This window comes from Ciona robusta, chromosome 13 (assembly GCF_009617815.1).
Source record: "Ciona robusta chromosome 13, ASM961781v2".
Lineage (NCBI taxonomy): Eukaryota > Metazoa > Chordata > Ascidiacea > Phlebobranchia > Cionidae > Ciona > Ciona robusta.
Window position 1 is genome coordinate 2,679,438 of NC_143247.1, and position 22,880 is coordinate 2,702,317.

Below are 22,880 nucleotides of genomic sequence, written 5' to 3' on the forward strand. Positions count from 1 at the left end.
ATTTATTTCAGGTATACAGCATTACAGCAATTTCTGCTAAGTGGCGAAGAAGCACTTTTCCAAATTAATCTGTTTGTGTATTAATTTTTTTCGTACATCCCGTTTTAGACTTTCTAAAATGGACCCTATTTTGCAGTAGTTTATCTAAAGTCTCCGTTAGTTGAACTAAAAGTCACTTTTATAACTTTATCCGTCCATTTAAGGCTCTTGTTTGTTCTTTATACAGTTTCTAAAATTGTGTCTCTTATATTAACCATATTCTATCTGACACTTCATATTCCTATACGATATGCTTATCAATGCGTATTCGCCGTATGGCTTCTGGCGTTTTTTTACTGTTGTATGAACGATGTTACGCGTTTCTTATGGTATAGGAACGCCTCGCGCCGCTGTCTTGCCTGCTGTGGTTGCGCGGACCAAGACACGCATTTGCGATACATAAAACGCGTAATTACTGCGGTTTATTGGCTTTCAGTTTCCGCATTTTAATAAATTGCTTTCGCGTTTGTTTTGCTCGTCGCGCTACTCTCGAACCGCGTTTTTCGTTTGTTCTCTCGGATAGAGAGAGCGTTCGCATTTTTTGTGCGTTCTCTCACATGGAGAGAAAGTTTCTTTTTTTGTGTGTATTCTCTCGATTTAGTTACGCGAACAGATATGAAAATCTGCAGAATTCCTCGTTTTGCATATAAAAGATCTTCAAGGGAAAGCGAAATTGAAAAGAAGAATTACATAATTTATGATGAAGGTAAGATTTTTTATATCGATGTGTCAAAAAGTAACGTAGATTTAAAATGTTCTTTAAAAAATATTTTGATCATTGCTGAAAATGTATACGGCATGTTTAAAGGTATTATATACTCTTGCCATTGCTACAGTCATAATAAATTTTCGCAGCCCAAAATTAAAATGCAAGATTTGTTTTAATGTACAAGCCTTGTCGTGTGACAGGTGATACAGACTTGTAGAACCACGTTAGCAAAATACGTATATGCAATGCTATAGTCTACACTCTATATAGCCTTATAAACGAATATCTCAGTGATATCAGAATAAAAAGTCAATCGGTTGATATTAGACAACTTAAGCTCTATAAAATGTCAAGGTTATTAAAATAGTAATCTTACATAATATAGCTAGACAACTCAACATAAAAGTGTGATGGAAATTTGTCTGCTATAAATTAGGATAGTATTCCAAGTTTTAACAGTAATACAAACTCTTTAAAACTGTTTGGTTTAGAATGTAAAGTACGCTGTTTAGAAATCATAAACGCCACCCAAATTATGCAAAAAATAGAATATCTTCAGACGCAAATTTTTTACTCCCCTGACCGTAATTTTCAAGCGAATGGATTTAAATAACCGCTTGAAATAAGGATTTAATTTTTATTTGTTTTCTTGGTTTGTTTTTCACGTTGCGTTTGTTGTTAGTGATAAGTTTGAGCGCTATGCGCATTTTATCAGAAGATATAGCTATATTCACCTGTGTTTGTGCTGTTTTAGACATATAATTAGTGCAATGGTTTCATAATTACCAGTTTTACCTACAAAAAACTCGCAGTACAGAGTTTTGACAGTACTCTTCTAAATTTACTTAAAATTGAAATTTAAAAAAAAATTAGATTGCCAGGTGCTACAAATTATTATGGTGCTTTTTGTGTACGATTCTGTGTTAGTTTAAACTAAAACTTAAGGGGAAAGTGAACGAAATTGAAGAAAATGCGCCAGTTTGACGTTCCAGATTCTGATGCACATTACGACATCGAAAAAGCGAAGGTAAAACTTGAAAAAATTTAATGACATGACAATAGTAATCTATTTCCCACTGGCATGATGTGTTTATTGTACATAACCATTTTATTAGATGCAAAATATTATCAAAAAATGCATTACATTTTAAAAATATATTGTTTGAACCTTGTAGATATTCTACTAGTTATTTATTTAATAAAGGTATGCAAAAAAAAACACTAGATTGTGCTCATATTCACTTTTCATACTGGTTATGTTTATCAACTGTTTACAAAATGTTAAAAAAGCTTTTTACAGATTCGAAGCTCACTGGCTTGGTTATTAGGGGTAGTTCGTATACAACACCCAACATGTAATGTGGAAAAGATTTTCAATGAAAATGGAGAAGTTACGCGAGATGTACAGGAGTTTCTTATCAGTGGTAAGCCTTGTATATACATATAAATGTTTACGTGGTTTTAAAATTAAAACATAGAAGTTAGAAAAAAATTTGTGTTTGTATAAGTAATTAGCTTTTCTGGTGACATTGTTAAAATACAGTAACTCTCTTAGTTCAAATATATGGAACCTCATTTATTAATGTGGTGAATGCAATATACTTTGGCTCTGCTTGTTTGTATAGACACCTAATAACAGGGTAAAAGCCATTTTATGCCTAAAACTGGGGTGCTAAAACATGTGATGCCATTCCTATTTTAAAATATGTAGTAACATTAATGTCACCCCAGGAACCCTTGCTTTGCGCATATGCAGCAAGGTGGTAATAGCAGTATAATATAAAACACAAGATGTCACCCATATTTTAAAGTTATTGCCCCAGACACCTTTAATGCTACATCAAAAAATCTAAAAAGCATCAGAATATAAACTGTATCTTCATTTCTAGGTTGGCCATATAGACAATGTATACGAATGATATTTGATACCAATATACAACAGAATGGTTTTGATGCCGTCATACAAGCTTTATGCAGACATGAGTTTTATATTCTAAAGTCAGATGACCCTGTATTGACATCACAACAACTATCAAACTACCCGCTTAAGTTGGTATGTTAAGTGAAAGAATGTAACTTATTTATTTGTGTTCTGTTTCACATGTGTAACTTTGTGTGTGGTTAATTTGACCCTACTTAATCTTTTATGTTTTGAACCATGCTGTATTACTAAATTTTAGTTTGATTAATTTAAGTCTTAACTTACTTATAAAAATACTAATTTGTGTTGTTTTTTCCAAGATATAAATACACTATATATGTATTCTACGTATTTAAAATTTGTATTTAAAATTTATTTTGCAAGCAGATTTTACCGTTATTACTATTTGTGAGTCATTTATTTTGAATTGCTTAGTAATAGGAAGTATAAGTCATATTATATCCTATGATGAATTAAACTACCTTTGGTTCAAGTTCTATTTGGTAACTCATAATCAGGCACGAGGTGTATAAAACAGAACACCCGTGTTATAACGACTGTTGTTGCCCCGCCACACAAGGATAAATAAGTTACATTCATTCATTTGCAACACGAGGTGCATAAAACAGAACACCCGTGTTATAACGACTGTTGTTGCCCCGCCACACAAGGATAAATAAGTTACATTCATTCATTTGCGACACGAGGTGCATAAAACAGAACACCCGTGTTATAACGACTGTTGTTGCCCCGCCACACAAGGATAAATAAGTTACATTCATTCATTTGCGACACGAGGTGCATAAACCAGAACACCCGTGTTATAACGACTGTTGTTGCCCCGCCACACAAGGATAAATAAGTTACATTCATTCATTCATTTGCGACACGAGGTGCATAAAAAAGAACACCTGTGTTATAATGACTGTCATTACCCCAGTAGCAAAAATAAGTTACATTCATTGTTATTCCTTATAGAACTCCCACATCCAACTCATTGATATGATGATGTTTGCTGCTTCAAGTAAAATGTGGATTAGCACTGAGACTCTTGTCAAGTCAATAAAGAAGTTCTCAAGTTTTTATGCTTCAAGAGAATTACCTGGCAACACTGAAGAAGCTGTAGTTCTATGGTTAAGCAAGGTACAGTGCTGCGCAATGAAAAATATTGTTTTTAAAACAAACATAACAGCACATAGTGTCATAGGCACCAAACGTGGGGTGGCAGGGTGGGCAGGCCAACCCTGGAATTTGTACACGGCATTAATCAGTAAACAAGGTACAACCAATAAGTTAGATTTTTTCACAGGATTGTGTGTCTAACTATCCCTGCCTCTTCTGTGTTTTAAAAAGTTTCGCACTTATACCAATACAACAGCCTATGTATAAGACACACTTGTTTGCATTTAACTTCTGACATCACAGAAGATGGTTCGAGTTTTTAAACAAATTGTGTGAAAATGTGGACAAATGTGTCATATGGGCCGTTATGTTTGTATTAAAACTAACTGAGTTTATGTTTCCTGTGCATAAATTATTACTGTTATTGTATATATAATAAGCTTATGAATTTCTGACTAATTTGTTTAAAATCCATTTATGTTAAATTAGAAGTTACAGCTTAAGTTGTCTGTCTCTCTTATAAGACACTTCCTAATCCTATTATTAACTTCTACTTAGAAGGTCATAATACTAGTATATACAATACAGTGCAATAGTGCATATACACATTACAGTTTGGTGTAAATTTGGGCGCATGTGTCCTTGGGCAAGACACTTAACAGCAATTGTTTCAACCCAGTGGTCACTAATGGATTGACAAAATTATCAGCCGTACAAATTAAAAAAACAATCACCCAAAAAGTTACATACGAGGTAACTCGTAAGCAGGCATAGGTTGTATGAAACAGAACACTTGTGTTATAACGACTGTCATTTTCCACCACGCAAGGATAAATAAGTTACATTCATTTTTTCTTTAATATAAAGCTATTCAGTTTTATAAAGGTCACTGTTTATTATGTATCCTGTTTTACAGGTAGTAACCAAAGTCCAGCATCTCGAGCAGACCACTGAACCACATAAGGTATTTTGTGTAAATATGTTCACTATATTGTGCTATGTTTCAATACATAATAACATAGCTATGTCTGGATTTGATATTTGATACTGCTGTTGTTTTTAGTTTGATACATTGTGTGGGTTAGGTCATATATTGTATCTAAAATATTGAGTTCAGTTTTTACCCTTTAAACATTGGGTGGAATTTACACCCAACACCCTGTACTTTAAACATGGGGTGGAATTTACATCCAACACCCTGTACTTTAAACATGGGGTGGAATTTACACCCAACACCCTGTACTTTAAACATGGGGTGGAATTTACACCCAATACCGTGTACTTTAAACATGGGGTGGAATTTACACCCAACATCCTGTACTTTAAACATGGGGTGGAATTTACACCTAACACCCTGTACTTTAAACATGGGGTGGAATTTACACCCAATACCGTGTACTTTAAACATGGGGTGGAATTTACACCCAATACCCTGTACTTTAAACATGGGGTGGAATTTACACCCAATACCCTGTACTTTAAACATGGGGTGGAATTAACACCCAACACCCTGTACTTTAAACATGGGATGGAATTTACACACAACACCCTGTACTTTAAACATGGGGTGGAATTTACACCCAACACCCTGTACTTTAAACATGGGGTGGAATTTACACCCAATACCGTGTACTTTAAACATGGGGTGGAATTTACACCCAATACCCTGTACTTTAAACATGGGGTGGAATTTACACCCAACACCCTGTACTTTAAACATGGGGTGGAATTTACACCCAACACCCTGTACTTTAAACATGGGGAGGAATTTACACCCAACACCCTGTACTTTAAACATGGAGAGGAATTTACACCCAACACCCTGTACTTTAAACATGGGGTGGAATTTACACCCAACACCCTGTACTTTAAACATGGGGTGGAATTTACACCCAACACCCTGTACTTTAAACATGGGGTGGAATTTACACCCAACACCCTGTACTTTAAACATGGGGAGGAATTTACACCCAACACCCTGTACTTTAAACATGGGGAGGAATTTACACCCAACACCCTGTACTTTAAACATGGGGTGGAATTTACACCCAACACCCTGTACTTTAAACATGGGGTGGAATTTACACCCAACACCCTGTACTTTAAACATGGGGTGGAATTTACACCCAACACCTTGTACTTTAAACATGGGGTGGAATTTACACCCAACACCCTGTACTTTAAACATGGGGAGGAATTTACACCCAACACCCTGTACTTTAAACATGGGGAGGAATTTACACCCAACACCCTGTACTTTAAACATGGGGAGGAATTTACACCCAACACCCTGTACTTTAAACATGGGGAGGAATTTACACCCAATACCCTGTACTTTAAACATGGGGTGGAATTTACACCCAACACCCTGTACTTTAAACATGGGGTGGAATTTACACCCAACACCCTGTACTTTAAACATGGGGTGGAATTTACACCCAATACCATGTACTTTAAACATGGGGTGGAATTTACACCCAACACCCTGTACTTTAAACATGGGGTGGAATTTACACCCAATACCCTGTACTTTAAACATGGGGTGGAATTTACACCCAAAACCCTGTACTTTAAACATGGGGTGGAATTTACACCCAACACCCTGTACTTTAAACATGGGGTGGAATTTACACCCAACACCCTGTACTTTAAACATGGGGTGGAATTTACACCCAACACCCTGTACTTTAAACATGGGGTGGAATTTACACCCAACACCCTGTACTTTAAACATGGGGTGGAATTTACACCCAACACCCTGTACTTTAAACATGGGGTGGAATTTACACCCAACACCCTGTACTTTAAACATGGGGTGGAATTTACACCCAACACCCTGTACTTTTTACCTAACAAAATATTATTCCAGTGGCTTAAAAGAATTTTTCATGTGAGTTATTGGTGTTAGATGTCAGATTGAAAACAAATAGAAAATATTCTGCATGTTATTGTTGTTGTATTCAATTTATGTTACTTGATTTACTGATTTAAAAAAAATACTTTTTTTACTCTGCATGTATGTATTGTAAAAAGTGGCGGAAAAAATTTGCGTAAACTAAATTTGATCATTATTTTGGGGTAGGCCTGTAATAAATAATTAGTGTGTTTGTAAACCTATTAATTTAACTTGATTTTTTCACACCACTGTTTATAAAGAGTGTGTATATTAATAATATTACTTAATGTAAATTGGGTACTAAATTTATTTTATCTGTTTTTATTTTAAAACATATATATATATGTATATACACATTTTATGCAATAGACACAAAAATCAGGCACCTAAACCTTTTATTATTATTAAATTTCTATTTTTTATATATATATATGTTATTTCTATAGAAGCCCTCTGATCCATGCATGGTGTACCCAGTCGTTACTTCTAAGTTAGAAGATATATGCGACAGTGCTGTTATTGCACTTGTATTGCATTATTATTGCCCAACACATATCCCTATAAATGGTAAGTTATATTTTAATTGTGTTTCTATTGTAATAGTGCTATACTGCTTTGCGCATTTTTTAACATCACTTTTATGGGATAGGTTTTACAAAGTGTCAACAAAACAATAACCTTGAATTGGTTGCACCACTTTTCACAGGTGTTTATATAAGTTAGGTTGTATTTGACCGACACTTCAGTATTTTTGACAACTAATTTTACAAAGTGTCATCAAAACAATAACCTTGAATTGGTTGCACCACTTTTCACAGGTGTTTATATAAGTTAGGTTGTATTTGACCGACACTTCAGTATTTTTGACAACTAATTTTACAAAGTGTCATCAAAACAATAACCTTGAATTGGTTGCACCACTTTTCACAGGTGTTTATATAAGTTAAGTTGTATTTGACCGACACTTCAGTATTTTTGACAACTAATTTTACAAAGTGTCATCAAAACAATAACCTTGAATTGGTTGCACCACTTTTCACAGGTGTTTATATAAGTTAAGTTGTATTTGACCGACACTTTAGTATTTTTGACAGCTAGTTTTACAAAGTGTCAACAAAACAATAACCATGAATTGGTTGCACCACTTTTTACACATGTTTAAATAAGTTAGGTTGTATTTGAGTCATAAATAGACCACATTGCTATACATCTAAGTTACATTTATAGTAACTTGAAGCGGGAACGAAGTATATGAAACTATATTATAACGACTATCATTGCCTTACGAGGATAAACAAGTTTCATTCATTCATTTACTACAAATGTAATATGTCTACATACAATATTTAACATTCAACTTTTTTATATCCAGATATTGTACTAAAAGAAGACACGTCGTTGGCTGATGCTCTACATAATTTAACTATGTCTCTTCAATTTGCTTTTGACGAGGTTCTAACTCAGGGAAACCCCCCATTTCTAACACCTGATGACTTCATTAGTTGCCATGACGACTTACAACCAAATTTTATTGCTTTTTTTGCACAGTTGTTTTACTGTCTTGAAATTGCTCCAAAAAGTGATAAAATTTCACCAAGAGGTAAAGAACTAAATGAATTTGACTTATTTAATCATTTTCTTCTGCCATATAATAAATTTATTTTGCTAAATAGGCTGTGTTTGAGTAATCAAATATATAATATATATTATTTACTGAAATTACAATAAAGTTTCTAATTCATTTATTCTGTTTTTAGGTCATGAGGTAAAAACTTCTGAAAAAATGACAATTGCTATGAAATCAGATGCACCACATATTTCTACAGCAAGCACTTCTAGGTAAGTTTACTTAATATATAGTCATTATATGGCTCACTATTAAGGACAAACCATAAGATAAGGGATTAATAAGTTACATATGTGAATTTGTGGGAATTAAATTGTTAGTATTTTTAATGTTTGGCCGACAACCCATAAAGGGACCACTGGATTGGTAATTATCTATAAATGTCATACTGAAGGAATCATTGAACTTATTTATCCTTGCGTGGCAATGACAGTCATCATAACACAGGTGTTCTGCTCTGTGAAGGTGCAAATAGTAATAATAAACATCTAGTTATAGATTAAAACTTATTTGGATTTTGGATTAAAATTTATATATTTGTTGTAACTTTATTTGTTTCAGTATTGTGTGTACATGGTGACATTAATAGACACATACCCTTGTATATAATACATTGTGTTTGTTGTACACAAACCTGCCCTGCTCTGTTTGCATTGGTGTAATGTCCATTACAGTGATGCCAAATATTTTTCTAGTGTTGCGATTTATATTTTTTTTGAGTGTTGGGATTTATATAAAGTTTTTTTCAGTATTAATATTTAAATGTTTTTTAAATATTTTTAGTGTTAACCACCATATTTTGCAGTGTTGCCAGACAATATATTTTCTAGTGTTGACCAATATATTTTTGCAGTGTTTCCAGTCAAAACTCCAGCATTCTTTCCAAAATTCCCAACATTTCCTCTTTAATCAGTGATGCCACAGAAAGAAGTTTTTTACCACCTGAAGAAAAGTTAATTGGGAAACACTGTACCCCTACCACCAACTTACTGGTAAGACAATATATATATATGTATATATTATTATTTTTTAAAGCAAGGGTGATTGTTAAGCTGTGGCACAGTGTTTAGTGCGTTTTGCATTGTGGACTATGTGTCTTTGGGCAAGACACTTGTCAGTAATTTCTCCGACCCAGTGGCCACTATTTGGTTGTTTAAAATATTACCCATACAGAAAAATAAATAAATAATCAACTTCAAAGTTAGATATGCGGTAACTTGTAAGCAGGCATGAGGTGTATGAAACAGAACACCCGTGTTATAACAACTGTCGTTGCATCGCCCTACTAGAAAAAATAAGTTACATTCAATCTTTAATTTAATTGTATTAATATTGAAAGTATTTTTACCGCATCATAGACAACTTCATCACAAAGTGATTCTGACCTTCATATTCCATATATGGGAATTCCACAAAAACCTTTGTTACCGCGGAGACATCAAGAAGATCGACCTCATTCCACGAATCCAAGGTTAGTTTAAACAATTGTATATAAACTGTTGCTGGCACGATGTGTATGCTGTGTAGTGACATCATTTTTTTCCAGGGGTTGCGCAATAAAACATGTTATCTGTATGAGTAGAATTATTACTTTAAACCTTGTAAAATACATACTGAATTGTTGGTCAAATACAACTTAACTTATATAAACACCCGTGAAAAGTGGTGCAACCAATTCAAGGTTATTGTTTTGTTGACACTTTGTAAAACTAGCTGTCAAAAATACTGAAGTGTCGGTCAAATACAACTTAACTTATATAAACACTTGTGAAAAGTGGTGCAACCAATTCAAGGTTATTTTATGCAGTGCAGGAAATTCCTGGGTATGCCTGCCTACCCTGCCACCCCAGGTTTGGCGCCTATGAACCCAACAGCCAACTGTACAGTACATAAACTAACTTACTTTATAATAGGTTTGTGACCCCTATATACCATGGTGTAATGCGCAAGTCATCTTCATTACATAATATATTAAATGGTGAATTATCTCTACCTACTGCTACACCTCCTTCTGCTTGGAACCAATATAATGGTAAATATATATAATATAGTTGCTGGATTTAATATAATGTTATACTTGTATTTATTCATATAATTATACTTGTGTTTTATATAATGGTAAGTATAATAGGGTGGGAGAAGATAGGGTACCTTTTGATTATATTTTCTCATCTCATTTGATAGTAAACAGAGAAAATTCAACGAAAAAAAACGTATCCTTACGACTCCATAGACCGGATATTGTGTACCAAGGTTCCCTGTTTTACAATAAAAAAATAGTTTTATTTAGTCTTGCATATCTTAAATATAGATAGACCAATTTTATAAATTGTAGACAAAAAAAGTCATTTTACTGAAAAACACACAAATGTAAACATTAGGCAAAAATATCTTTGTGATTTTTAAAAAATTTACTATGATAAAAAATTTACTATCACAATGTCCATTAGACACACAACCACGAAGACAATGGAATCATCCAAGCATGACACAACAAAGTTTGTTATCTAAAGTTGAGATGGACGCTGAGATAGATCAACTACTGAGTGACAGGAGTGTTACTAGCAGCATGGTATTTATTTGGTTTCTTTATGTTAATTTAACAATTTTTTTATTTTGTTAAAACATATGTTTTTGTTTTAAAAAAGGATTTTTTAATAAATTAAAACATGTTTTCCTTTTAAAATAAAAAATATTTTTCACCTAATTTGCATATTTAGGGGGCTGGGGATTCCCGTGACGTTGACATATCCTGGAAAGGTTTCACCTCTGGGAAACCCCCACAAACCCCAGGGGGTCGTTCCGCTCGAATAAACGACGGTGACCTCACAATCGAGACAGTACGCACCAACGATTTCCGCTCGCCAGTTTCCACGAGTCGTGGTTTCTATGCACGTCCTCTGCTGAGTCAGAATTCCTACGATGACTCAGCATCAGAGTTAACGAGCGTCTCAACAATCACCGGATCCGCTTCATCGACCACGAACTCATACAAACCTCAAAACAAGTAAGAACTCTATTTGTATTTTAAAAATGAATCGTAAAACGTTTTTCTACACTTTTAAAAACTTTTCTGAACTGTTTGAATACATTTTCTTCTAGAACTTTATTTGCTAAAAAAATACTGCCTAAAAAATCTCAGATTTTATGGCATGCATATAGGAAACTAATTTAAAAAATCAAGTTTGTCAATTAAATATAAATTTCCCTTCTTCTCTCTCTTTCAAAAAATCTTATCTTTCCATTTTTAGTTTCAGTGCAAATGTCAGCCAAGTCTCACCAGAAAAATCCACGCTTACTGAACAAAATCTCAAATTCGCTCAAAACAGTTACACTGTACATAGTGGTGCATTTCAATCGATGGAATCTGCGCGAGCAGCTGGTTATCCCGTGATAAGTGAACCTTCTCATGGGATACCATCGCGAGAGGGCTATCATGATATGAAAACTTCACAAAATGATCATACAAATTCTCATATGAAAGGATCAGGTGAGTTGGTGTATTATGTGAGTTTCATACACCTCATGCTCACTGTCAAGTTATAACATGGGTGTCTTCTTATACACCTTATGCGTACTGTCGAGTTATAACATGGGTGTCTTCTTATACACCAGGCACACATGTTGAATTTATACACCTCATGCTCACTGTCAAGTTATAACATGGGTGTCCCCTTATACACCAGGCACACATGTTGAATTTATACACCTCATACTTACTGTCCAATTATGTCTCCACAGTATCATGTGAGTCTGGTATGACATCATCAAAGAATAAATTACCACGAAACACAAGTTTGGCTGAAGTTGCATCACAAGTGAGTATTATGATGTCGTAACAGCAATTGTCGTTAAGTGTCTTGCCTAAGAACAGTGCACCCGCAATGGTAGCAGCGACAAGCCTTGAACCCATTACCTCTGGGCTAGAGACAAACACGCTAACCACTTTGCCACAGCATTTAAATATTTTCTTTAGTCATGGGTTTGGTAGTAGATAGTAATGTCATAATGGGTTTTATACTAGTAAAACACACACAAAAATAATTGTTTTACTTTTTTTCTTATATATTTACTTTTTTTTCAATATAATTAAGATTCCCAGTAACTGTCATGTTTAAGTGTATTTATAATAATGACTTTTACTCCACAGACAGAGAAACCATGTAATTCTATAAGTGTTCAAATGGATCCCCTTGAAACTAAATTAAATGAAGCATTCAGACTGTTTAATCAATTGAAAATGGAAGTAGAAAATATGAAAAGAAGAAATCATCGTTCTGATAATGTCTCTTCTAACCTGGTATGTTGGATTTGGTTTGGTTTTATGTATGTGAGGTAACTGGTTCAAGACTCACTTAAGGGGGAAAGGAGGTTTTTTATTGTGTTAGAGTTGTTGTTGTATAAAGTACAGGGTTACTGGTTCAAGCCTCAGTTAAGGGCGTTATGTGTTTTATTATGTTAAAATAATTGTTTTTGCGTATAAAGTGTTGGGTTTGGTTTGGTTTCATAAGTGAAGAGTTACCGGTTCAAAGCCCATTTAAAGAAGTTATATATATTTTTTGTGTTAAAATGATTGTTGTTTTTGTAAAGAGTAAGGGTTAATGGTTCAAGGCTCACTCAATAAACTCTGTTGTTTTAATCAACTTTTATTCCCTTTTTAGAGTCAATTGAAACAAGCCAAATATTGCCACCAATCCAAACACCTTTCAGCAGGTTAGTTGTGTGGAAATTTTGAGTAATTTAAAAAAAACATTTTTAACCATTGGCATTTTTTAAGATAAAAAAATCGCTAGTTTGTTGCGCTTTATTGCATGCAAAAATGTGTAGGCAAAGTTATATTGGTATGTCTGGCTCTACATCAAACAAAACGTCGGTGCTTTTTAATAAGAAAAACAAACAATTGCCAAATGATTCCAATGCATATATATTCCTAATTGTTAATTATTATAAAACAATAAGGTTTATAATGTCACACAGGGGTAAACAAAGAGGAAAGTAGTTCAGATTATTCATCCAAAAGTCCAAGCCCTGCTTCTACAAATAGAGAGCAACAACAACAACAACAAGGTATTTTAATTGTTTTATCTATTTGGTCCCCTATGAGTTGTCTTAATTGTCAGCCATACACTTTAAAACTCAAAAAGTAGTTAACTTGTAAGTGTGTACAAGGTGTAGGAAACAAAACACCTGTTTTATATTGACTGTCGTTGCTCGAAAATGCCAGAATAAAGAAGTTACATACATCCATACTTATATAGATAAGTAATCTGAATTATGGTGAAAAGCCAATTTGTGGTTTAATCCTATGACTCTTGGCAAGGACCTCAACCATATAGAATGGAAATCACATTACAATCATTATTTCCAGCTCTTCCATTAAAATCTCACTTAACGAGAATCCACGAAAATTTCCCCGAGTCAGCAGATGAGTCGACACTCTGCGAGGGAAGCACTGTCGCCCTCGTGCAGCGAAAACTCGACCAGCTACAACTCTCCGTCGAGCGCGAACGAACGAAACAACGAGTCAGCGACCTCGATCGGGAAGTGGAAGAATTACACAAGGAATTAAACGAGATCAAAAAGTCTTCTCTTCATCTTAATTCATCCTCTGAAGAGCCGAAACATTTTTCCGCATCACCAGTCAAGCAGAACGCTTTAAACAGTTCTTTCTCGGACCCCGGAAAACCCCCAGTTATTACGATCGTCGAGGCTAACTCTCCTGTGATTGGACAAGGTTTGCACCAATCAGGACGCTCCGTTGGGGGCAGCGAAAATAAAGCTCAACAGCGCCCTCAAGTGGAGACAAGAAGGTCGTTGTTTTCGAACAATGGCTCGGAAGAAAATAAGGAAAATAGCGAAGGGTCTCTGGAGAAGCATTTACAAGGTTTGCGAATGGAGATTACGTTTATAAAGAGCAATATTGTTCTAGGCATAGTGTAAATGCTCTTCTGTTTGTAAAAAATGTAAATTTTTATGGAATAACTCAGTCTGGCCTAAATCCAAATTACCTTTGTCCTGCTGTAGAACCTTACCTATATAGAATAGAAATTGAAATAGGTTAGTTGTCAAACATAAGGAACCTCATTGATTAATGTGGCAAATGCAATGTACTTTGGCTCTGCTTATTTGTATGGACATAAACACATAGTGTCACTCCTACCGCCTACCCTTAAAATACTTTGCTGACTCATAATCTACCATATATGCTTAGTCACAAAGCCAGCGCACGAAATCTCGGTGACATACGATTCATTTTCGTGTCGATTGGAATCTTCCTCTTCATGTAAATCAACCCCTGCTAAATCTGCCCCTGCTAGTCGTAAGTATTTTGTTTCTATCTTTGTTTCATTTGTCTAGCAAATGTGAGCGCGAGATATCTAACCTTGGCCGAGCTGTCAAGGGAAGATCTCTCATCCATTACCATTAAAGTATTGTCGCCTACCTTTGGAAAGCGACTTTAACATCTGGTAAGCTATATGCAGTAGCACTCTTGTCTGGGTGTTGGGGTAAGGGGCAAGCTCTGGCCCTAATTCTTGGTTTCATAGCATGCCACACCTTAGGACCTCACCCATGTAGAATAGAATAGAGAGTTAAATAGTGTAAGCCTAAACAAACCGTTATTTTTTATTCTTAGCAAATGCTGATGAAATTCAAACAACCCTTAATGAAAGCGACAGAAAAGGAGGTTTGTGATGTCATATTCATTGTGTGTGACATCATAATAATCATTGTGACATCATAGGTCTTGGTTTTACCATCTTGGAGGAGAAGAGTCCAGCAAACACACTTGCAAAGAAAAAAGAGAAGTTTCTGCTAAGCAGGCTAAAGAAAGAAGAGGAGATGAGAAAAAAGCAAATTGAGAGAGAGGCTGAGTTGGAAAACAAAAAAAGGGAGGCAAGGTAAGAAAATTTGTGATTGTTTATTTAATTGTTAACAATAAATAAGGGATTACCTTCACATATGTTATGTATTTAAGAACTTTTGGGCAATAGTTTTGTGTCTGTTTTTATATTTTTGGAAGGTATTTTTTTATAGTTTTGTGAAAGTTGTTATAGATTTTGTAAATTTTCTGAACATTTGGGAATGTTGTTATAAACTATTTAAAGTTTTGTTACTTTATCTTCATTTTCTAGATATAAGCACCGAACTTTAAGACTTTTTAGCATTTATGGTATTTTACTGATTTGTGTTGCTGGTCCACCTAACCTGCATGTTTCCCCCATTATTCCAGGGAGCAACAAGAAGCGATCCAGCAGAAGAAAATGGATGAAAAGATGAAACGAGATCGAAGGTTAAATGACTTCAAGATGAGAAAGAAACAAGAAGAAGAGGCAGCCAATCAGAGATTAGGAATCATTGGGTCTACTTCTACTAAAAAAGTAATGCTTTGTTTGTTTATTATAAATATTAATACTTTTTATTAATTATATCAGAGTTCCGATATTTTTATCAAATTTTAATATTTTTTAATGAAATTTAAGTAGTAATATGTTATGTATTTGTATCTTTAATCCAGCATACGAACAAAGTAAAGACCAACCATCATATACCTTCGGACCAAGCTGAATCAATTCAAAACCTTCTTAATTTTGGTGAGTTACTTTTTCTATGGTTTTTTTATACCACTGTTTTATTAGGTACATAGTGTACATAACAGTAATGTATTTTAACTCGTGAGCAATCACGGCTGTATGAAACAGAACACTTGTGTTACAACGACTGTCATTTCCTGCATGAAAAAATAAAATCGTTTATTCATTTATATGATTATGATTTATAATATATTATTATAACAGATGCAACAACTAATTGCACATAAGGGTTTTTAGCGGTATTGGAATTTACCCTTTAAACAGGCATGAGGTGTATGAAACAGAACACCTGTGTTATAAAGACTGTCTTGCCCCGCCACACAAGGATAAATAAATCCCATTAATTCATTCATATCATGGTGTATTATTATACCAGATGCACCAACTAATTACGCATACACTGATCTCAACTCCGCAAAGAACACAGGACGCTCTGTAAGTAAATATTATACACTGATTATTGCAACCAAATAACAGACAAACACCTTAAAATTGTCAATATTATTTTGGAAACTGAGCAGTTTTTATTTGTTTATGTTATGACTTGAAATGTGAAGCTTTTACCGCAAATTTCAACATTCTATGGTAAAAATAACATATTCAATATACATAATAACATCCATAATATACATAATAACATATATATGTATATTACACAGGGTGCTGAGACTTATATTATAGAAGACACAGAGTCTGTTGGGTCTGGGGGAGGTTCTGGTAGTGGCTCGGAATATACAGGTATGGAGTGTTTATTACTGTGGGGTAAGATGGATGACTAATAATATTTTGCAGTCTTTTTATTGTGGGGTAATATGGGCACCGTCAGCACATAATATCTAATATTTCCTGATCTTGTTTTTACAATTGTACACATTTTTTAGAGTCCTGAGGATACAGTTATGTGTTTTTGCAATTATGCTTTGTTTACTAAAAACTAATCACCCACAAAGTTACATATGTTGTAACTCGTAAGCTGGCACGAGGTGTATGAATCAGAACACCCGTGTTATAACGGCTGTCATTGCCCCGCAGCGCGAGGATAAATAAGTTTATTCATATAAACCATAGGTCCAAAGTTGTTCAAGAAATTAAGTTCGAAATCGAACCGTGCGCTCATCCATAACGCTCTATGTCATTGTTGCTTGCCAGGGAAAGTGAACGAGTCCGCTCGGAATAAAATATTACAAGTATGTTTGGTATACTATATCTACTTCAATAAAGACCGACGATTTTGGGGAAATAAGTTTATATATATACAATTGGTTGCACTTGATGTGTGTGTAACATTTTTATAGCACTACCTATAAAAACTAGGTATGACTTGGTTTTGGGGTATAGGAAAACTTGAGTCTGAATCCCAGGCTTTTGCTACAATAGAACCTCACCTGTAAGAAAACTTAAACCAACTTATAATTACGAAAGCTTTAGTGTTAAAACTGCAGCCGTAATACAACATTGCTTCTATATTACAGGACTTGGAGCAGACTGATGCAAGGCACTTAATGGTTTTATTTAGAGATAATAAATGTCAGTACAGAGCACTGTATAGCTACAATCCAGAGACTGAAAAACTTATCAGAATTACTGGAAATGGTGAGCACTAAATGTTCTGCTTTATTTTGTATTTGGATATTTGGACATCTTATGCTCACTGTCAAGTTATAACATGGGTGTCTTTTTATACACCAGACACACATGGTGTATTCATACACCTCATACTCACTGTTAAGTTAGGGTAGAATAAGTTTTCTATGAAACAGTAACATTTTCTATATCCCAGGTCCCCACCATATTACGCCAACTATGATTGAGTCTTTATTCAAATACAACTCTGGTCGGCGTTCCTTCACTCGTGTACCTTCTAAAACACTATCTGTTAGCATAGATGCTATTACCATCAAGCAGTCACTTTGGCAAGCATCTAAAAAATAAGTTTTTACTATAGCCCGGTGGTTTTTCATTGTTATTTTTCAGTTTTACTGGTCTATGTATTACTGCATGAGAATTTACTACTAGTGTTCCTATTATTGTGTTTTTACTGCAAGAGAAAATGAGAGGTTATAACTGAATACTACAGAAGGGGCATTCTAACAGTGCTGTAGGTCTATTCATTATTTAGGTCTAAGCACAACTAGGAATTATTTTAACTGTTTTCTATTCTAAACATAGAAATAACAGTAGCACAAATTAAACTTACTGTAATTTGGGCAAAAACAAAACAAAATATATATAGAAAATACTTTTTTTTCAAAGAACTAGTCAATTTTTTTTCCATTTAATATGTATAAGCAGAAAAAAGCCTTTTTTTCACTGTGAAAATGGAGTTACTAATAGAAATGATCAAAAATCGACAATGATTTAACTGTGTGAAAAACTGTGTAATTCACCATTTCAAATTTTAATCAAATGATTTCTGGTGCACCAGTTATAGCTGTGTATTCACTGATATCTCATATAAATTGTATAAGCTGCTATTTCCCACACTGAGCTGATTGAATTGTAAACCTACTGTACAAGATGTTTAATACATTCTTATGTTTAAAGGTTGCATTTAAAAGCAGTTTTGTAGCAAATACGGCAGAAATGTGAGAAAGGCTGAAAGATATTGACACTTCAAAAGCCCACCCTACAGACTGCAAAAGACTTTAACCCCTTCTGCTACAGTTTTAAACAGTATTTTTATTTTCAACATACAGATATGTCTAAACCTATCAAAAGCTTTATAAATTATTTATGTTCAAAACAAGAGCAGATTTTGGGTTTTGAGACAGTATAAAAACAACACGCATCCAGATATTATTTATCATCAAGTTTCAGATTCTTTCTTTAAATCTTCTTCAGCATTTGAATCTCCTACGTCTTTTGATCCTGAAGTTTTCTCTGAATCTTCTTTTTGTGAATCTTCTTTACTAATCTCCAGATTTTGCTTTTTCTCTTTCAAAGAGGATATTTTATCTTTATTATTTTCTAATTCTTCTGTTACATCAGCTTTTCTTGTTTCTGAATTTTGCTCTTCACTTGTTTTCGCCAGAGAGGATTTATCTTCATTGCAGGTAGAGCTTCTTCCCACTGAGTCAGCGGAATTATTTTTGCTGACCCTGCAATTTGTTTCGAAGTCGTCTTCGTCACTATCTGATGACGATCCACTGATGTCATCAAACCCCAACCACTGCTTGCTTTTTTTGGTTTTCGATGGTTTCCTGTCAAGATAAATTCATGACTACTTTGTTTTATGACTGATAATTTGGACATAAGATGGGTGTTCTATTCATACACTCTGTGTCTGCTTACAGGGTAGTATGGTATAGGCTTATGTGTTTTCTTAGTAATTCATTAATTTTTTTGGCGGGGTGGTTTCAGATAACCAATAGGGCCACTGGGTTGGATCAACTGCTGTTAAGTGCCTTGCTCGAGCCCACATACGCCCACAATGGTGGCACAACCTGGTAGCCTTCGGTTAAGAGATGGCTCCTCTGGCACTGTACACTGTTAGTATATATATGTATATTAATATTTTTGTAGTAACAAAAGCACCAATATCAAGTAGGCAACAAGAGTCACATAAAACAAGTACCTATATACACCAAACTTACTTTACAGTCTCAGCTTTCCTCTTATGTGCAACCAGTCCCGTTTTCAAAGCGTTTTCTACGTTATCAGCTGTTTGTTCCAAACTTTTCTCATAAGCTGGGTCGTTGAAAAAGTGTTTTGGTTTTTCTAAACATTTTTCCAGCTTCTCAATTCTGTGATACAGATTGTGTAATTTAGGTACAGCAGTTAAAATCAGTTTATTGCAAACATAATTACACACAAAGTTACATACATGATAACATGTAGACACAAAGTGTATAAAACAGAATACTTGTGGTAAAACGACTGTCGTTACCATGCAAGGATAAAAAAGTTACATTTTGATTTGTTCATTCAATACATTTCACCGAATGTTTCCAAGCATGCACATGATCTTACTTTCTTTTTTCTTTTTCTCTCTCTTTTTCAGCCTTCTGCTTCACATATTCAATCATCTTCTTCTCGTTGTTGACATCTCTCATTCGGCGGCCACTTAAGTCACGACAAGCTTCACTGTATTAGATATAGATATTATATAGGTTTATCATATGTTATTTTATGTGAGTGAAGTCCTACAGCATGGCATGACATAGGCCCGGGATTTAGGTCAGAGTTGGTCCATTACCCTGACATCCAGGGTTCTACAACTAATTAATGACAACAGGGTTGGAGCAATGTCGGATAAGTGTTTTAGTATCGAGCATTGAGCCCAGTATACTTCGGTTAGGATGCAAGACTAACCACATATATCATACTCACTTATTTGTTGTTTTTTCAATCTGTGACCCAAGAGCTCTTAGCATAGACCCAAATCCGCCCTTGCCTCCCAACAAGCGAAATTTAGCCGCCAAATAATCACCATTTTGAACCGAGTCTCCAGGTAAAAAAGCCCGACCGTTTTTGGTAAAATAAAAGCTTGAATTTTCGCCTATTACGCAGGATCTGACCAATTTTTCTTCAATTTTCTCATCATCACAAATACTAAGGTGCTGAATTCCTTGCCCAATCACCGAAAGATCCAGTAAAATATTTGCAGACGTCATTTCTTTAGCATTTATTAACGTTTACAAGTTAAAGCAAGAACTGTAATACAAATTAAAAGGGAAAGCACCAGTCACAATAGAAAGCATATTATCATGTTATAGAAATATCATAAAATTGTTTGCGCGGTAAAAACAAAATATCGTTCTTTTTAAAATGATGCTAATTACGCAGGTACGTTAATTAATTATCTATGTTAATTAGTTAAATAAATGTATTTTCTATAAAATATTTTAACTAGTAGTCATTTTTATCAATTTCTATTACTATTTTAACACCTAAGGAACTATGAAATGTATTATATTTGTTTTAAAATGACATTTTTACCTATGTTATAAGCTAATGTCAAAAAAACTTTAATTATTTTACGATTTTTTTGCTGCTAAAGTTGAATGCGTTTTAAAATCTACACAGTGACGTTTTACGCATACTAGAGGGCAACAAAGCGTCGAGTATAAAATCCACAGCCAGTTTTCTTTTTCAAATCAGTATGTTTTGCTCTCTAAGGGAGTTTTCCCGATATAGGGTTTGGTCAGTGGTCAGTGTATAGGTTACAGGTGGACAGGTGGTCTGTCGTTTTAGGTGGCTATAGTCACGCAGCTTATTTGTGCTGACACTGGCAGTGTATTGTATTAGTCAAAAAGTATACATCTAACAAAACAGATACATTTTTGTAAATAGTTTTTATTTTTTCATTATAAATAATAAAATAAACTTTTTTGGAGCATTTTAGTGAAATAAACCCAAAACTTTAGGTAGTATACTGACAGTTGTTGTTGTTGTTGTTTTTATATCCTGCGTAGTAATTAGTAAGTCAATAGCTCATACTTCTGCTTACCTACGTTTAAAATAACTTATTTTAAAAAATAAATCAATTAAAGTACTGTGGGGTAAGATAAATACGTAACTACGTTTAGCATATAGTATCCCATGTTTCCTGATCGTGTTTTTTACAATTAACGACGCTCTTTTAGACTAGTGGGGAAACGTTATATAATTCTGTAATTATTTTTTTGTTTACTACCAAACAGAACGATAAAAGGGAATGAAAACATGTCCCATCTTACCCCACCTTACCATAAATTAGACTTATATAATATAAGACAACACAGTTATATACCAGCTAACCGCTTATTCTCTAGTTGAGTTTTATAGCTGAAATGATAGCATTGTTTTGAAAGCTGAACCATAAATTTATAATGAAAAAATGACACAAAGTAATCTGATTATACTCTTGGCGATTATTCTTTACACCTTCTTTCACTTGTCGGATCAGTCACCCCCAGGTAATTATATTGTTTCATGCAGTTGCAAAATCTGGGTTGGCAGAGTAGCGGGCCTACTTGGAAATATTTGCACTGCTGGGCATAGGTGTAATGTTTTGGGGTATTTGGTCAAATCTAGCCTAAATCCCAGGTTATTGACAAGGACCGCACCCCCAAAGAATAGAAATAAAGGGTGTAATGTGTAATGTTTGAGTTTTATACACAATCTGGGATGACATTGCTAAAATGGTGTTACAGTCACAGTTGTAAAACAGCGGAACCTCATTGTTTAATGTGCTGAATGCAATATACTTTGGCTCTGCTTGTTTGTACAGACACCTAACAGCAGGGTAAAATCTGTGGTGACATTGTTAAAATGCAGTTACATTCATAGTTGTAAAACATGTAGAACCTCATTGATTAATGTGGTGAATGCAATATACTTTGGCTTGTACGGATTGTATACTTCAAACAAAAAACGTTTATATTTTACATATCAGGCATTGACAGTTTCATGTAAAAGTAATATTAGAAAACAAAGAGTTTTAGGTTGTAGGCTACAGCGTTTAAGCCCATATAACTTTTTATAGCTTTTCCTTTGGTAATAGATTCCATTAAACACAATTTATGTTTCTTAAAAACACAAATGTATGACCATTATGGATATAAATAGGAAAGGTTTAGTATTATATCAAATCAACTGTTTAATAAACTACGTGTAAACGTAAAAGCACTTGCCTTTCAAGTGATTTAAATAGCTTGAAATATCTTTTATTCTAAGATTTGATAAATTTAAATGTCCATAAACAATCACTTAACACAGGACAAGTATTCCCCAATGGGCCATTATTGCTTTTGTGTTTAATTCCCTGTTTTAATAAAAACTTCCAATTATGTTGTGACAATTTATTTAATTTTTTTCCAATTTTATAATAAATTAGTAAATTTCTTTTTAGTTTTACAATTAGTCAATTACCCTATAACATTACAAACATTTTCGGTCTTTATTTCTTTTTAAAAATAGGACAGTATTTTAAAGAGTATTGGCTAGTAGTGGCTATCATAGTCCTTTAGCAGTGCCATGGTCTATTCATAGTT

The 22,880-nt window shown here is 34.2% G+C and overlaps 3 protein-coding genes across 6 annotated transcripts in view; 2 read left to right on the forward strand and 1 right to left on the reverse strand.

The window, feature by feature from the left end:
• The first annotated feature begins 11 nt into the window (after positions 1-11).
• On the forward strand, positions 12-18,449 carry LOC149725797 (calmodulin-regulated spectrin-associated protein 1-like). Of its 4 annotated transcripts, none has more exons than XM_089891447.1 (31): positions 12-745; positions 1,622-1,775; positions 2,049-2,172; positions 2,638-2,801; positions 3,648-3,812; positions 4,708-4,755; positions 6,661-6,681; positions 7,134-7,254; positions 8,060-8,287; positions 8,445-8,526; positions 9,168-9,306; positions 9,673-9,785; positions 10,228-10,346; positions 10,765-10,886; positions 11,035-11,321; positions 11,566-11,804; positions 12,056-12,132; positions 12,465-12,614; positions 12,976-13,027; positions 13,292-13,381; positions 13,683-14,198; positions 14,526-14,633; positions 14,949-14,999; positions 15,057-15,213; positions 15,546-15,693; positions 15,831-15,906; positions 16,283-16,341; positions 16,566-16,644; positions 16,975-17,093; positions 17,379-17,499; positions 17,687-18,449. In XM_089891447.1, exons 2-31 carry the CDS (start codon positions 1,719-1,721, stop codon positions 17,836-17,838), a joined length of 3,984 nt encoding a protein of 1,327 aa, XP_089747573.1. In that variant the 5' UTR covers positions 12-745; positions 1,622-1,718; the 3' UTR covers positions 17,839-18,449. The 4 variants fall into 4 exon arrangements, 3 of the variants coding, with proteins under 3 accessions (XP_089747573.1, XP_089747574.1, XP_089747575.1); XM_089891448.1 differs by having other exon boundaries at positions 1,694-1,775; XR_016386407.1 differs by lacking the exon at positions 16,975-17,093.
• Positions 18,413-20,595, reverse strand: LOC149725798 (splicing regulator SDE2-like). Its single transcript, XM_089891530.1, has 4 exons — positions 20,236-20,595; positions 19,876-19,989; positions 19,500-19,649; positions 18,413-19,106 (listed from the first exon to the last, which is right to left on the reverse strand). Exons 1-4 carry the CDS (start codon positions 20,517-20,519, stop codon positions 18,713-18,715), a joined length of 942 nt encoding a protein of 313 aa, XP_089747656.1. The 5' UTR covers positions 20,520-20,595; the 3' UTR covers positions 18,413-18,712.
• A 1,042-nt stretch (positions 20,596-21,637) lies between these two features.
• Positions 21,638-22,880, forward strand: part of LOC149725799 (prolow-density lipoprotein receptor-related protein 1-like) — a 64,027-nt gene continuing 62,784 nt past the window's right edge. The window contains exon 1 of the mRNA XM_089891429.1: positions 21,638-21,803. Coding sequence (XP_089747555.1) covers positions 21,725-21,803 — 79 coding nt within the window. The 5' untranslated portion in view covers positions 21,638-21,724. The remainder of the gene's footprint in view (positions 21,804-22,880) is intronic.